Source organism: Tamandua tetradactyla, chromosome 5, assembly GCF_023851605.1.
Source record: "Tamandua tetradactyla isolate mTamTet1 chromosome 5, mTamTet1.pri, whole genome shotgun sequence".
NCBI lineage: Eukaryota > Metazoa > Chordata > Mammalia > Pilosa > Myrmecophagidae > Tamandua > Tamandua tetradactyla.
In genome coordinates this window covers 13635795-13653037 of record NC_135331.1, presented here as the reverse complement: position 1 = coordinate 13653037, position 17243 = coordinate 13635795, and the positions used below count along the sequence as shown (strand labels likewise).

The following is a 17243-nucleotide window of genomic DNA, read 5'->3' as shown; positions in this document are numbered from 1 at the left end:
ATTTACTCAGTACTTACCATGTGCCAAGGACTTTACACATAAGAATTTATTTAATTTCTACAGTCATAACACCTTGAGGCAGGTGCTATGTTATCATTAGCTCACCAGTGGGGAAACTGAGGTACAGGGGGTTTAAGGAACTCTCCCAATGCCTCTTGGCTGGTTAGTGGCAGAGCCAGGGTTTGAACTCAGGCAGCTGGTCTCCAACTCTGTGCCTTAGACATTATGTGCTAGTGATTCCTGCACAGGTGCTGGGGTATCAAATGGGGCAAAGCGCTCAGCCTTTCCTGACACACAGAAGGTGTTATGTTCTGGGGAGAAAGCCCCATGTTTCTCACTTCACTGGGCTTGATCCCACCTTTCCTAAACTCGGTGCTTTTTGCTGTTAGATGGGTGAGTGCTCGTGACAGAGGGCACTTTGCCACTCCTGACTGGGGGCTTGCAAATTTCCAGTTCTGGTCCCAGGGTCCTGCATCAGTGCCATCGTTTGTTGGTTCCTTTGGATGCTTGTTCATTCTTTCATTCATTCACTCAACAAGCATTCCTTGAATCCACCAAGTGCCAGCTTTGAGCAAAGATGGGAAAATGGCATCTTATTTCCTCCAGGGGCACGCTGCCCAGATGGAAGGCCACACATCGAAACAATCTTAGGAAACAATAAAGCCAATATTCAATGAGTACTTCGGAAGCACCACCTCATGGGCAGGTGTTGGGATTATTGGGTGGAAAATGCGGAGCTGCGTGGTTTCTTGTGACGGTGCTAAATCAGAGTTCTCACTCGTTGTCAGCCACTCCTCGTGGAATTAACTCCGGGGTTTGCTCTGGCTTACGCGGGAGGGTGGACATCATGACTTCTAGTACACTGGGAGGGCACTGGGGGGACCTCGGGACCCCAGCAGATTGAGAAGGGCTCTAATCCCAACCCTTCCTGAGGTGGCAGTGGATGTGGGGGAGCAGGGCACAGAAACGTCCCTTTGGCCAACATCCAGGTCACCAGGTGGGACTGAACTGCCTATCACGTGACCACATCTGTGTTAGAGGCAGGTGACGCCAAAATGTAAGTGGGCGGCCTTTCCTTTGCTCAAAATTCATCTATGGCTCCCTAGTACCTTCAATATGAAGTCCAAACTCATTTATCTGGCTTTCAAGGCTCTCAAGCAGTGATTCTCAAACTTCAGCGTTTGTTGGTCACCTGAGGAGTTTAAAGCATGCAGAGTCTGGTCCCTAATCCCAGTGATTCTGATTTAGTAGGTCTGGAATGGGGTTGAGGATTTGGCTGTTTTAATAAGAGCCTCCGGTATGTGGTCCTGCATTGTACTCTGCTGCTCGTTTATCTTCCAGGCAGATTGTCTAACACACACTCCAAGCTTTTCTGTCCACCACACATCTCTTCATGCCATTCCTCCCAGCTGAGATGCCCTCCCTTTATCTCTGTGTACCAAACTGCAGTCAGTTCTTCAAGGCTCAGGTTAAATATCACCTCTTCCAGGAAGCCTTCTGTGATATTGTTTCTTCCTCAAGCTGCGTTTGATTTCCTTGCTCTCTAAATTCCCACAGCACTTATCACCACTCTCAGAGTTCCTCTCGCCACTTGCCTGGTGTTGTGGCTTCTTAAGGATATAGATTCCCCCCCCCCCATTACAGACTCTGAGATCCTAGAAGATTGGGGCCACGTCTCCTTCTCTCCATAGCCTCCAACAGCCTCCAGAACTTTGAGTAAATGACCTAGCTCCCTTGTGTTTTAGTTTCCTCACCTATAAGTGCAAGTGGGCTTTAAAAAAATTTAATTTTCCAATTGTTTGCTTCTCATATATAAAATTATACCTGCTTCCTATATTTTAATCTTGTATCCTGTCACCTTACTAACTTTACTTATAGGTCTGGTAGGATTTTCTACATGAACAAGTCATGCCACCTGCAAATAGAGACAGTTTTGCTTCTTTTCCAATCTTTATGCCTTATGTACATGTTGGCCTTATTGCAATGGCTAGGACCTCCAGGACAAAGCTGAGAAGAAAAGGTGAGAGTGGACACCCCTCATTTATAAAATGGGGATAATGATAGCACTTGTCTCCCAGGCTCGTTGGGATGATTAAAGGGCTTCCCTTGATGTCTGGCATGCAATGAGTAGTATACAGATGTGTGCTGTTATCAGGACAGTAGGTGATCAATGAATGTTGGGTGGATAAATTAATACTATGAGTTACTGACAGTTCAACTGGGTACAGAGGGAGCAGGATGATATCCCAGTGGAGAAGGCAATTTGATAATTTTATTCTTTGCCACAGCCCTAACATCCAGGTGCGAAACTTTTATTAGGCCAGACCAAATAAAGACAGCATGGCACACTGGGGCTGGAAGAGAAAAAATCCAGGGGGATGAGCTTGGGGCAAAAGCAGAACTACTGATAGGGCATACCAGTGAGGCCATTTTGGCTCCAAGGCAAGGTGACTTTTTTTTCTTCCAGTTCAAGCTCCTTTGCTTGGCACAGGAAGTCCTATGGGACCTAGACCCCTGCCTATCCTCCAGGCAAGACCATGAGGGACAGTTGTACAGGTGGGGCACTGCACAACTCTGCGGAGGGAAGGGCACCTCCTTCACCGCTCACCCCATCAGTGCTCAGCGCTGACCATGCTGATCCCTTTTAGTTCTGTGACATTGCTGGGCTCGCTCCCTGGACCTTTGCTCATGCTATTCCCTCTGCACAAGTAAGCTTCCCTCCCCCAACCCCACAGCTGAATTTACTGTCATCTGGCTTTTTGTTTTCTCAGTTTTCCTTATGTGTCTCCTCTATGAAGGCTTTCTGGGACTCCTGAGTCTGGATTAGACACTCTTCTGGGTGGACTCCTTAGAGGGGTCTTTTGAGGGTTTTGTGGGGCAAGGGCAATGCATAGAAAATATTTAAGATATTCCCGGTGCACAGTAAGCCCTGTAAACTTGAGTTGCTGTGGTTGTTGCCACCGCTCTCTTCACCTCTGTAGGGTGGCATCATGCTGTATTACGATGTCCAGGTTACTTAGCTGTTCCTCCCACTGGACTGTGAGCTACTGAGGGGAGGGGCCGTGGCTGTCCATTGCTTTAGCTCCATATTTAATACAAGGCTTGGCAGGTGGTGGGGGTTTAAGGCACACTTGCTGAATGAGCACTGTGTCAGCGACAGGTGGAGCCAATCGACAATGGACTGGGCTGTGTCCCCGAGGCAGTGGTTTTCCAGCTGCAGAGAGTGTGAGCAGAGAGGGTTACCCGATCCTTACCAGAGAAACTGCACTGTGCGTGAGGGTGGACCCTCAGGTCCCAGGATTACACCCTGGGACTAGGGGGTGGAATTGGGGATTTATTACACTGAGCTGCCCTCAGCCCTGCAAGTGGGAGTTGCAGGGAGCACCTAGGAGCAGAGGCTCTGCATATGGACGGCTGGGTCTAAACGCCAGCCTTGCTTCTACTTCCATGCCACTTCGGGAAAGTTGCTTCTTTGAACCTCTCTGGGCCGTATCAATTAATTAGGATGCCTATAATAACACCTACCCCCAAAGAGTTACTGATGGCATCAAAAGAGGAAATACATGCAAAGGGTTTTCTCTCATGCCTGGCGTGGAGGAGGTGCTCCATAAATGGAGCAGCTATTGTTGTTTTCAACTATTGATTCAAATCTGCCAACACTAAAAAGCCTGCAACCAACCAGAATCTGACTGCAGGCTGGAAAATGAGTAGAAAGAGCTAAAAATTATGGCCAACCCAATAAATGTTTGGAGATACAATGAATTAGTGGAAAAAGTCATGTCACTAATATCAGACTTGGGAGAGAGATTCAGGCTGTAATGTGTTTTTGATGGTGATAAATGCTACATTAGGGCTGTGTGTCAATACTCTGGGAACTCAGAGGAGGGAAAAAATAACTCCCCCCAAGGTGGAGAGGTGAATGCTAGAAGCTTCATGGATGAGGGGAGCATTTGCACTGATGCTCAGGAGAGCAGGGATCCAAATCTGGTTTGGGAATGTAGTATGACTGTTCCTTTCCTTAGGAGGCAAAATAATACAGAGGCTAAGAGCACAGTCTTTAGTGTTGGACAGAAATGGGCTTAATTCCCATTTTAACAAATTAGGAGCTGTGCGATCTAGGGCAAGTGGCTTCACCTCTCTGAGCTTCAGTTTCATCATCTCTAAAATGGGGATTGTGGTGGCCCAGGGCCAGGGGCCTCTCCTACATGGAAATGATATCCTGAGCATATAGTGAGACTGCTTTGACTCAAGGTTGAGAAAGTGAATAATCTCCCACGAGGGAGAAGAATGCAATCACGGGTGTAAAATGGCACTGAGGATATCTTAGTCCTAAACATTAATCTTAGTAAAACATCAGGTCTTAAGCCCCTTTAATGATTACACTGAGGCCCAGTGTCCTTATACTATATATGGAATGTCTCTGTTCTAAAATCATGTACCTGTCACCCCCTGCACTCCTATGCCTTGTGGGGTGCTATCCCTCCAGACTGGCCACCATCAGAGAATATCTCCTGTTCGTAAGTTACGATAAATCTATGTTTGCGTCTGTGCCCGGTGTGTTTTACAATCTCATGGCATCAGCTGGTGCTTTGCATGGACTCAGTCTGAGCTAATAAAAGTCTCGTACCTGGATGTTAGGATTGTGGCAAGGATTAAATGAAACAGTGGTATACGGAGAGCTTGGGACGGTGTCTGGCATAGAGTAAGCACTCAGTAAATATCCTATGATATTGCAGATCTGAGAAATTTATCTGTGCCTGTCCATCTGATCTGTAGGTGCGGTAGGGGGCCGGGCAGCAGACTGAGGCTGAGGGATGCACCCCAGCTCTCTCTCCAAGACGAAGAACTCAAGTGCTAAGCCACAACCCCACAGTTCAGAAGCAGAAGGTCAGAGGTCAACATAGTACCTAAATATTCGGCTCCCGTGACTTAGACTCAAACTCATCCCCTTGCCACAAAAGAAATAAACCTGCTCCAAGGGCTCACACAAGGGGTCATCGAGTAGACACTTCATTCAAAGTTCAGGAATCAAGGATTCCCACCAGGGAACACTCTTGCCAAATAGATCCACCGTGAGTGAGGCCGGAAGTTCCGGGCATGTTGATAGCACCCATGAGGTGTATCCAGACCATCCCATCGTCAAGGACAGCTGGGCCATTTCCCAGGGGAAGAAAGAACTTAGATGGATCTGTGAGAGTGAAGCATTCTTGCTTTGCTAAAAGCTAAGGGCATTTTGCCCCAGCTGTTTTTTGTGGGATGGAGGGGCAAGAACTTTACACGTTTTCCTTGCATGTGGGGTTAGAGTAAGAAAGGGAGATAAACTTAGGGGTGCCTGGAGTCAGAAATTCCTCTGAATCCTGTCTCTTTATCATCGACTAGAACCAACCACTAGAACAGAATATGTCACGTAGTAGGTGCTCAATAAACAGTGAACGAATAAATGAATAAAAACATCCTCCTCCTCATTCTCCAGGAGTTTCCTCGTCCAGGAAGCCTGTCTGTATTCGCCCGGCTCTCTCACCTGCTGGGCTCCGGCTGGAGTCACTGCCGGCCCCACCCTCGCCATGCTCCCAGCCCTCTGAATCCCGGGGGGATGAGCTCATTCGCGCCTCAGAGGCCCTGCGCACAGGAGGCCCATAGCTTCCTCGCCCCGGAGCAGAGGCCAGTTCAGGGCCTGGAAGGAAAAACACAGGTTGAATGGAGGAAAGGGCAAGGCAGGAACGGGCTGAAACATTTCCACCCCAAGGAAGAAGATGGAATCCGCAGAACCCACCTGCCTTCTGACCTGGGCCCCTCCTGTCTTCAGTGTCACCTGGAGAAAGTAAGAAAAAAGACAAGGCATGCTGGTTTTCTGGTGTCTGGGACATTACTCAAGGAGTGCACAGAGAGGCCCATCCTCCATGCCTAAGTACGTTTTTTTAAAAATCATAGGTCTTCCCTCCCAACCTCCTCTCTGATATCGTTGCTGTTAACAATTTCATACAATTTCCTTCGTATATAAAACATAAATGAGGATACATAGGCTAGAAAAAGACCAAAAGGGATCTTTGGTTCTAGAATGTTCTAGAATGTGCTTTGCTCACTTATTCAGATTTTCTCCAGGGCTCACCAAGCTCGCTCCTACGCAGACACTTTGCACACAGTATCCCCAAATATTCTACTGGCTCCCTATCACTCAGTGTCTCGAGACAAGTTGGGTGTTTCTTCAAATGCCTTAGACAAGACTTCTCTGGCCATTTTACAGAAATGGAGCCTCTAATCAGTAACTACTTCTTTCCTGCTTTAGTTTGCTCCCCCAAACTTACTGCTACCTGACCTTCTATTAAATTTGTACTGTTGTTTGTCGAACATCTCCTTTCTCTGCTAGGAGGTGTAAGGGCAGGAATTTGGTCTGTTCACCAGCATATCCCTAGGGCATAGAACAGGGCCTAGAACTTATTAGGGTCTCGTTCAATGTTTGCTGAAAGAACACTGAAGGAGGCCATCATGGCTATAATTCTAGATCTGCAATATGCATTCATATCAGTCCATTTGAAAAGATGTAAAATATACCATGGGGTAGACAAATTATACTAAAGTCAACAATTCCCATATTAATGAATCTTTGTTTTTTCTAGTGCTTTTGCTATATTGCAACTATAAACATTGATACAATAAATATATTTATGCATATATTTTTACATCAGTAGTTTTACTGCTGTCAGGCATATTCCCATAGAGAAACTGCTGGGTCAAATGGCCTAGACGTTGAAAATTCTAATAAATTCAGCCATTTTCCAAAAGGCCTGAAGGAACTTACAGCCCTCCCAACAGTATATAGAATATCCAGTTTCCCACACATGCACCAGCCCTGCATATTACTACTGATATTTTCTTTAGGTGTCGCTATGCAATACTGCTGCTTTTGCTTCTTTCTAATGGGGAGAATGGGTATTACAGCAACCACATTTTCACTGCTATTTTATTTGTCAGAGTTTATCTGATAGGCTCGTGCATACCACTTATGCTTGTATGCATATGTGTCTATGTTTAGGTGATTAACACATAATAATATTAGCCAATATTTACTGAGGGCTCCACTCTGCAAAGCACATTACATATAGGATCCCCTTTAATCCTCAAAATAACCCAATGCATTACTAATCTTATATGTGAGGAAACAGAGTCTCAGAGAAGTTAGGTCACTTGCCCAAGCTCACACAGCTGTGTGGCAGAGCTGGAATCCAAACTCAGATCCTCTGGCCCTCTGATGTCCAACTCTCAATAGTTATGCAATAACACAGTCTTTTCAGCCTCCTGGGACTAATGCTTAACCAAGAAGACGGATGCTCAAGTGCTGGAAACTGGGGACTCCTTGGGGACTCAGTGTATGTTGACAATTTGGCTATTCTCTGTAAGAAGGAGAAATTTCTCATTCCTGGTCAGGAAGGAAATATTTGTGGATCCCCTTTTGGGTGCCAGGCACTGTGCTGGGTACCTAAAAAAAGTTATCTTATAGGAGATACAGTTTGTCACTTTGATTTTTGAGACCTATACTTATAACCTTCCATTGCCTGCACTCAACTCCAGAAATGTCACTTAGACCAGATTTCATTACTTCGTGTTAACCAAATATATTGAAACGGCTTTATCTGATCAGTCCCAGTGGTCTCATCCAATTAAAATGCTGTTGTTTTTTTTTTTAACTGTGGTTGCTTTATTAAAAAAACCATTTGATACTCTCATTTTATCATTTTAATAATGATATACTTGAATAACAGTGATAATATCATTATTAGTGGTAATTTTGTTTTACTAATTTCCTTTCTATTCATCTTTCACTTTTAATTAGTTCAATTTCAGATTTGCTGATGGTTGATAGAAGAAATATCAGGGGGCTGGAGGACCTTCTCAGCAAGCCCCAAATCCACCCAGGCTCCAGGATATATTTTGGTGGTGGTGGGGGCTCTCCCAGTTCCTGACTTGAATTCCTACTTCTGCTGTACCTCTAACAACTCCGCCAGGCAGCCTGGCATCTCTGGAAAGATCTTTGTGATACCCTCCTGCTAAGGATGTTTGGTGAGCTGTGAAGAGGACATAGGAAACTTAGCCCCAAGCCCAGAGGCTGACTGCCCACCAACCGAGTAGAAACACAGACATGCGGGCAGGACATCTCCAGGTAGACCAGTTTCCAAGAGCTGTCCTTCGTGCTGGAAGGTTGAGCTGTTCTCTCCTACCTCGAGCTGGAGCCCGGGCAGTGTGCTTGGGCTCAGGGATGGGCCGTTCGGGGGCAGCAGGCTCGCTGACAGGTGGCTGGAGCTTGGTCTTCGTTATAGGCATGGGCTGTGGGAGCATCTGCTTGGGAAAGCCCTTGAAGAACCACGCTCCAGAACGCTTCCACACCTGGGTGAGAAGTAGAGGACAAGGAGGTGGCAGCCCAGCACCACTGTCCCTTCTTTCTTGAGTGCCAACCTTTCATTTTGCTCCTTGCTCTTTAGCACACTGAATAAGAGCCTCACCCTTGCTTACCGGTGCACAGCTTCATTCACATATTTGATCCACGTGGCAGCCCTGAAAGCACATTGATGAGGGTCTGAATGTGCCCATTTTTTTGATGGGGAAAGTTGGATGTCAGAAAGGTTAAGGACTGGCTCAAAGCTACCCAGTCAAAGAGCGGAGGAACCAGGACTGGACACCATGCCTTCTATCCCTCCAATGTAGTGTACTACGCTAGCTGTTCCAAAGAGGGTTGCCTACCCATGACCTCCCCAAGGCCTCTGGCCTTCATCCACCTAGGATGATGCGCTAAAAATCTTCTATTGGACCTTCCGATCAGTTCTCCACCCTTTCCACTGCTCTGGGCCCCAGAAGGCTCAACGGCACAGACTGCAGTAACCAGAATTTCTTGACCTCTGTCTTCCAGTGGCCTGTGGTCATGGAGCTCACCAGTGGAAGACTAGAAGATAGGAGGAGCGTGAGGCTGGGGTGCATGTCCCATGGGGCTCTCCCTGCGAGACTGACAGTGAGGGCACTCCTCTGCTAAAGGCCATCGCTCCTTTGGGGCACAGCCACCTTCCAGTCTGGTGCCTGCTTCCTTTTCCAGCCTTTTGCTCCTAGGAGTGGTCACAGCCCCTCTGCTCTTGCTGGCCGTGGGGTGCTTCACCATCCCTTGCTGATCTTCCTTCTCTCTGCCCAGACCTTTGAGGTGAGCACCCGTATTAACCACTCCTTGAGTACACGGTTGGGCTTGCCACCTGTTTTCTGCAGGTCTCTGCCTGATCCTGAGGGGACCATGGTCTTTGGGTCAAAGGCAGAGCTCTGCAGCAAGGGTGAGTAGGGGGGAACCTGAGAGAAGGAGAAAGGACTTAATTGGAACAAAATGAGTAATAAAATGTCACGTTGTAGGGTTGTTCTTTCTCATGGGAGAAAGAAACAGAGTAAAGAGACAGTGCAGAGAAAGAAGCGTGAAGGGTGAGAGGCAAAGAGAGAATGAGGAAGAGGAAAGGAAAGGAGGTAAGGATGAGAGGGAACAAAGAGCTCAAATGAGAGGGAGGCAAAAAAATTGGAGACAAGAAGTGGAGCAGAGGGAAAGAGAAAGAAAAGATTGTGGAAAGGGAAGACTCAGGAGGTGAAAATGGGGAAAAGGGAAGAACTGAATCACGAGGTCAAGGAACAAAGAGGGGAAAAGAGAGGGGAAAGATGGAAAAGAAGGGGAGGAAGAGAAAAGAAATTCATTCAAAACACTGAGGGGCTTGTCCACCAGTGTTCACAGCTGACCTGGTTCCTTTTATACCCAACTGCTTACGACGCAAGCCCTGACCAGGTCCTCCAGCCTCCAACTGCTACCCTATTTCCTTGGTTCCAGGAAGAAATGGGGAGCTGGGAAAAGAGGGGGAGGAGTCCCAGCAGCTAGGTGGGAGGACCAGGCTACTCACCTCTCTCTGCTCGATGCAGATTTTGCAGAGCCACACGGAAGGTGGGCGGTTGTTGGAGGTCTCCACCCCACACTTGATGCAGACATTCTAGGGACAAAACGCAGCACAGTGCACACTCAGGGGTACCAGGCTCTGAGCTGACAGGAATGGAGGAAGGGTTGGGAGGGGTGGCAGTGGAGCCCCATTCTCTCTGGGTGAATGCAGAAAGCTAGATCACTCCCCCTTTCCTCAAATTCCTATCATGAGCAAGGCCAGTCTTCATTTTCAGTAACAAGACCTTGAATCTTTCCCAAGCCCTGGGTGAAGGAATTCTCCAAGGGTCCCTGTGCGGGCTGAGTTTTCAATATCCACATAGGGGATATCATTTACATGGAAAGGATTTTTCAAGAGGAAAGGCTTGATGTACAACTTGTTCATTAATTTATTCCTTCTTTCCTTATAAAATGGATCTGAAGCCACCTGGAGTGTAATTAGAAGCCCAGCTTCCCAAGAAAGAAGTTATCTGAGTAAATGCCACACCTGTGTGATGAAAGTCTATTTTCAGGTGAGTTTCAGGACAGTCAAGATAAATAGGGAAATCTAATAGATCAGGAGACTCTCACTAACTGGTGGACTTCTGGAGATACATTTTCAGAATTGACGTCCTTTCCTCAATATTGAATTCTAACTGCTAAACGGGACACCAAACAGGAGATGCCAAGCAAACACAAAAGATGTCTCCAGCTGGGTTGCTTCCCTGAATTCCTGTCCCAGGAACTGGATGGACCCAAAGGTAGTTGTATCCCTGCTGTGCAATTTTCAAGCGCAGACAGTTTAAAGATCGGGGTGGGGGGAGGGCAAAGAGAGCAGAGAGACTCCCCTTCGAGAACAAATGTTCTCAAATCCCAGTAATTCTCATCTGGCTGCAGAGGGACTTTCTAAGTGTCTTGTACCATAACTAGAGCAAGAGAGTGCTGGGTAGACCTTCCAATGTACACATGCCCAGCATGGTCTTTAGGCTGACAAATAACTCACTAAGCCGCAACCAGGATATGTGCTGTCTTAACCATAGCTCATATCAAATCTTGGCCTCCTAAGTTCATCCCAGGTGGAGCTGGCTGAAGGGACAGAAGGGGGCACAGGGACTTCCAGAGGAGGAACCAGTAAGGACGGTCGGCCGAGCATGTGAACATCTCAGAAGGAATCATATTCTGGCCACTACCCCTAGGACCCAAGCCCCGCCCCCAAGTCTCAAGGCTTGAGCCCAGATTCTGGCCCCTCGGCAGGTGCTGAACAGAGGAGGGAGTGGAAGGGGACGGTACCTTCTTACAGTCTTCACACACCACGCAGGTGGAGCCCAGCATCCCCAGCTGTTCTCCGCACAGGATGCAGCGGTTCACCCCGTCCCCCGCCACATTCTTTCTCATGTTCTCCAGGCGGTCCACCAGGCGCCTGGAAGCAGAGACAGGGTGGCGAGGCCCTCACAGGACCAGAGACACAGCATCTCCCCACAGCACCGTCACCTTCATCTCCTGGGAGTCACAGACTCTCGTGCGTATGATGATGGCGGCAGTGAAGCTTTCCCCAGAGAAAGGCACCTGCACGCAAAATCCTGCTACATCTTCAAGCACCCCGGCCCCCCTAGCCTTAAAGCCAATCTATTTTATGGACGTAGCATTAGGAGCATGATCTAGTCCTTTCCATAGCATGCCATCGCCTCCAAGGGAGCTGCCTTCTGGGCTCCAGAACTGCTTATCTGATTGTCTGCGTGACAGCTTCACTTGGACGTCTTCACAAGCTTCTCCTACTTAGGCTTTCACACAAGTCTTCATCCTAGCTGCTCTCCATCCCCATCCCAAAAGCAAACCTGCTCCTCATCCACTCATTTGCTTAAGCTGGACATCTGGGAGGACTTCCTCCTCCCCTGACATTCAATGATCCAATCAAGTCACCAAATCATATCGAGTCCATCTCCCTCGCATTTCGGGAATCCACCCACATCTCTCCATCCTCACCTCAACCAAACCACCATCATTTCTCTCCTAGACTACTGTGGAGACCTCTTTATTATTATTGTTTTATTTAAATATTTTTATTTAAGAAAACAAACACTACACTTAGAACTACCAAAAATGAATATCCTAGTTAGCTTATATATAGACATATTTAAATAAAGTATCCAAATAATCATTGCAAAGCCTGTGTTTGTACGGTAGGTTTCATAAACCAATTTAAAATCAAGGCAAACAAGGAAAAAAATCTATAAATACAGATATCAGAGTTTCCTAAATTCTAAATATTAAACACCAACTTAAATACCATTTGATTAGCTGTCAAAACTGTGAGTGTTCTCAAGATATCAAGTAGAAAGTTATCACAAATATCAACGTTGCTATAGTAATGACGTGTGTTACTGAACATTTTCAAGTTTTTGATTTCAGGACGATATAAAGATACAAGTGTTTTTACAATTAAATATGAAAATCTTAACCACCAAAAATGGATATCTCAGCTTGCCCATAGGCATATTTAAAGAAAATATCTAAATCATCATTGTAAAGCCTGTATTTGTTCAATATGTTTCATAAACCAATTTAAAATTAAAGCAAGGGAAAATCTACATAAGTAGATATGAGAGTTTCTTAAATTCTAAATACTAAACACTATCTTAAATAACATCTGATTAGCTATACAAACTGGGTACATACTCAAAATGTTAAATAGAAAGTTATTACAAATATCAACTTTGTTAGAGTAATGACCCATGTTACTAAACATTTAAAAATTAAAAAAATTTTTATTTCAGGAATCTATTTCATCACTATTACCATAGCTGCCTATAGTTTCTATTTGTCAGGTCTATATATTCTTTCCTCCTCCTTCTCAATTTTTATCCTTCAAGTTACCCCATTACTGATACTTTTCAATTCTGTACCCTCCTCCAGACCTCCCTCTCTCTTTTTTCAGTTGCCAGAGCTCCCTTTAATATTTCTTGTAGGGCATGTCTCTTGTTGGCATATTCTCGCTGTCTTTGCTTATCTGTGAGGATTTTAATCTCTCCCTCAATTTTGCAGGACAATTTGGCAGGATAAAGAATTCTTGGCTGGAAGTCTTTTTTTGTTCAAAATCTGAACTATACCCTACCACTGCCTTCTTGCCTCCATGGTGCCTGTTGAGTGATTTTCCCTTGTATGTAATAAATCTCTTCTCTTGCTGCTTTCATGACTTTTGGCTTTTCTTCAAGATTTGATGTTCTAATGAGCATATGTCTTGGAATAAGCCAATTTAGATTTATTCTGTTTGGGATTTGTCGGGCTTATTCAGTTTGGATGTTAATGTCTTTTATAAGGGTTGGGAAGTTTTTCCCCATTTTATCTTCAATGAGCCTTCCTATCCCTTCACTCTTCTCATCTCCTTCTGGAACGTCAAGAATTCTTCTATTTGTATGCTTCATGGTCTCTGTCATTTCCCTGGGATCAAGTTGCTTTTTTCCCCTTTTTTCTTGCCATTTATTTTTTTGAACATTCAATTGTCCTGACTTCTAATTTCCTTATTCTCTCTTCTGCCTCTTGAAGCCTACTGCTATGAGTCTCTAACATAAATTTTTTTTTTACATTTAAACTACAGACTTTATTTAGCTTCATGGTTTTTCTTTTTTAGGTGCATGGTCCGGGAATCAAACTAGTCTCCCACATGGAAGGTGAGCATTCTACCACTGAGCCACCCGTGCAGTCTCTAATATACTTTTAATTTGATCTACAGTATATTTCGTCTCTGTGACATCTGATATTTTCCTATTTATTCTTTCAGATTCTTTGTTAGGCTTCTTCAGTGTCTTCTTGATATCCTTTATATCATCATGTATTTTCTTTTTTGTATGCTGTTTCGCGGGGTGACATTTCATTATTTTTCCAGGTGTGTATCCTGTTGAATTTTTTGTTTTGCTTGTTTGTTTTGCTTGCTTGTTTGTTTTTTGTGAAGTGCATAGGCCAGGAATTGGGCCCGGGGCTCCGGTATGGCAGACGTGAATTCTACTTTTGAATTACCCTTGCTCCCCCTCCTTTAAATCATTATCAACAACCTTAATTAGTTGTTTCAAATTCTGTGTCCCCTTGGGTAATTTAATTTGGTCATTTCGCTAAGCCATAGCTGTCTGAATCTTCACATGCTTTATGATTTTCTGTTGTAGATGGGACATTTTAGTGCCTTAATAAGGTTATTTTGCAGATTTATTTCCTTCCCTTGTATAAGATGTTGAATCTACTTGCATTAGCTTTGATGGCCCCCTTTTGGATTTGTCAGTCCTTCCCCTTGAAACCAAGCCCCTAACCTTAAGGGGACATTGTAGTTCTACTTAGGGCTTTATTTGAGAGCTAGGCAGATAGGCAATTTGTCAGACTGCACTTTCCACTTCTCCCCAGCAAATGGTGCTCTTGAGTCTTCTCATCCCTTTAGGCCACCTGCCCCGACCTCAGGTGCCACGTCTAGTGGCCAGTCACAGTGTTCACCTCGGCTGGCTTCCTCGGCCTCACCTCTCTGTCCACACATACACCTGCTGTCTCTGGGCCACCACGGGAGATGGGGAGCGGTGTCGGGACACAAACAAGTCTATTTCTCTGGGTGGATTTCGGCCTGGCACCCCTCCATGTCTCCTTCTCCTCCCCGGGGAAGGGCGCCCCAGTCTTTGCCAAAAAAAACAAACAAACAGGTGCCACAGCAGTGTGTCACAGGGGCAGGGAGCAGGAACTACACCTTGACTAAGCAGAGTCTGTGCACAGGCAAAGCAAGTCCATTATCTCCCGAGTTTGCCACGGGAGCTCCCACCTAGGGGGCCGAAGGGAAAACCTTCCCAGCTGGGGGGTAGAAGGAGTTGGGACCGAGTGCATTCACCCCGTTCTCTCCATCCCAGTCTCTCCGGTTGTTTGTTCTCCAAGGGCCTCTCTATGTAGGGTAGAAGACCCTCTATAATCACCGCACCCTGGAACCACTGTCCTGGTCATATTTCTATCGCTTCTCTTGTTGTATGGAGCTGGGGTGAACTCAGCCTCTCCTATTCCGCCATCTTGCTAGAAGTTCTGGAAACCTCTTACTAAGTCTCTCTGCTTTCCTTCATGTCCTACAGTCAGCTCTCTCCACCACAGCCATGGTGATACTTCTAAAACATAAATCTGATCATCTATCCATTTTAAAACTTGTAGTTGCTTTCTGTTACATGGGGCTTCCGTGAGCCCATATGGTCTGCTTCCATTGGAAACGCCAACCTCTTCTCCCTGTTGGTCTCGCTGTCCGTGCAGTGTGGTCATCAGACCAGGGGCTTCAGCATCACCTGGGAACTTGCTGGGGATGCAGATTCTCAGGTCCCACCCAAACGAACTGAGTTAGAATCTCTGGTGGATGGAATTAAGCCTGAGAGTCACACAACTACTAAGAGGTTAAACCAGGATTGAGCCCCAGGGAGTCTGGCCCCAGAGTCCCTGTTCTTACCAGCGACACACAGACCACCCACGTAGCCATGGGGATCTGTTGCTTGATTTTCCTGGCTTGCCCACCCTGAGGGACCCTCAATCACTGGCAAGTGGCACATGCACTGTCACCCAGCTGGTTCTATCTCATCTGCCTCTCACTGCCCTTGGATTGAGACAAGAAACCCAGTAAATCCCCCGTCACCTTGTTTCCCTAAAGAACCCCCAACATAGGGTCAGGAAATCCGCATTTTAGTTCTGGCCTTTGCCTCTCTGGACTTCAGTCTCTTCATCTGTAGGCTAGAGCACTCATTGTCAAACTGGGGTCCCTTTAGGTCCCACAGAGCCAGTGCACTGCCATACCCCATTTTCTCCCGAACATCTCTGCATTTACCGCTTGTGTTTGCTTGGGCTGCTGAATTAGATTTCCGCTGGGAAGTTAGGTTCTACAGTTTAAAACACAGCTTGAAGTTGACTGGAGCAGATAAACCTCAGAATGCCTTTCAATACACTAGAATTGTAAAATATGAAACAATGAGGTGAGCTAACGGAGGTAGGAGCTGGTAATCGCATGGTGGCATTTCTTTTGTACAAGTCCTTGTTCTCACCTATTTTCTCCTCCATCCACTGCCTTAGCCAGACACGGTCCGATTCCCTATTGTAGGGCATCCAGAAGCACAGAGAGGGTTAGAGGTCGGCAAGGATTATCATCTAGTTCTCTGCTTCAGTAAATCACCTTTGCTTTCCATGAAGACCCCATGGAAAGCTTTCCGTGAAGATCCCCACTGCAAGTCAAGCTCTGCCAGCCCAGTCTAGGAAGAGATTGTAGGGTGGATGACCCGGTGGCACACTGAAGTTTGTTTTGTGCTTTGTTAAGGAAACTTAGAGGGGTTTCCTGCCTCCTCTCTGAAATTAAGAGCTGTGGCTGCACCCATCACCTGCAAACCCCCGTGGCAGCCACCTTCCCAGGATACCCACTCCTCCTATTATTCAATCTTAAATGCCAGAAGATCACACTAACTCACGTTGTACTGGGAGCGTCTCATTAGCTTCCATCAGTGGCAGCAAATGGCATGGAAATACAACAGATTTAAGTTCATTATTCAGATATCTCGACTCAGGGACCCTTGTTATTTGTGAATTTGGTCCAGATCAATAAAAGGAGATGGATGTAGAGTGGAGATGAACAGACCTTCTTTCTCTGCTTTGAGATGGGACTAGGTAGGGGAGTCCCAGAGGCCCACTGGTTTGGACGCTTTCTCTGTAATTCCAAATTCTGGGGCCACAAGACAGAAGGACGCAATGGCCAAAGATTTTAAACTTGGAAATAAAACTTTACAGGAAGCGAAATCAAAATTATGTCATGAAAGATCATGAGCTACAAATGGGTCTGTATCCTGGTGATAAAACATTTGAGCTTCTTCAACCCAGAAATATTTGTTTTTCCCGGTCTTGGCAGGAGAGCCCTATCTGCACCCCTGGAGCTGCTCTCATCCCTCCTTATATCTCACAGTCACCCAAGGAGGGTTAAAAAGTATCAGTGCCCAGGAACCCAGCTGCAGTACTTCTCAGCTATGGACTGGGTTAAGCCCAATATCAGTATTTAAACAGTCAGCCCTGCAGAGAGCCACTGCATGGGGGAATGTTCCCAAAATTTACAGTGCATTTGAATCACCTGGGGAGGGTGCTCAGAATTCAGAGAACAATTCTGGGGCCTGGGAATCTGCATTTTAAAGTGGCTTCTTGTGTGATTCTGATGCTGGTGGATCCTTCCCACAGTTTAAGGAGTGCCGCAGTAAGGAAAGACACCACAGGGCAAAGAAAGTCATCAGGGTAAGAATGGGACATGCAAGAAAATAGCCACTGAAAACCAGGTTCATGGAAAGCT

The 17243-nt window shown here is 46.1% G+C and overlaps 1 protein-coding gene across 1 annotated transcript in view; it reads right to left on the bottom strand.

Annotated features, from left to right (window-relative positions):
• The window catches only part of RPH3A (rabphilin 3A), a 106156-nt gene that overhangs the window by 23434 nt on the left and 65479 nt on the right, over positions 1 to 17243 (bottom strand). The window contains exons 5-9 of the mRNA XM_077159895.1: positions 11216 to 11345; positions 9915 to 10001; positions 8217 to 8382; positions 5774 to 5812; positions 5522 to 5674 (exon numbers count right to left, since the gene is read on the bottom strand). Of these exons, the coding sequence (XP_077016010.1) occupies positions 5522 to 5674; positions 5774 to 5812; positions 8217 to 8382; positions 9915 to 10001; positions 11216 to 11345 (575 nt within the window). The remainder of the gene's footprint in view (positions 1 to 5521; positions 5675 to 5773; positions 5813 to 8216; positions 8383 to 9914; positions 10002 to 11215; positions 11346 to 17243) is intronic.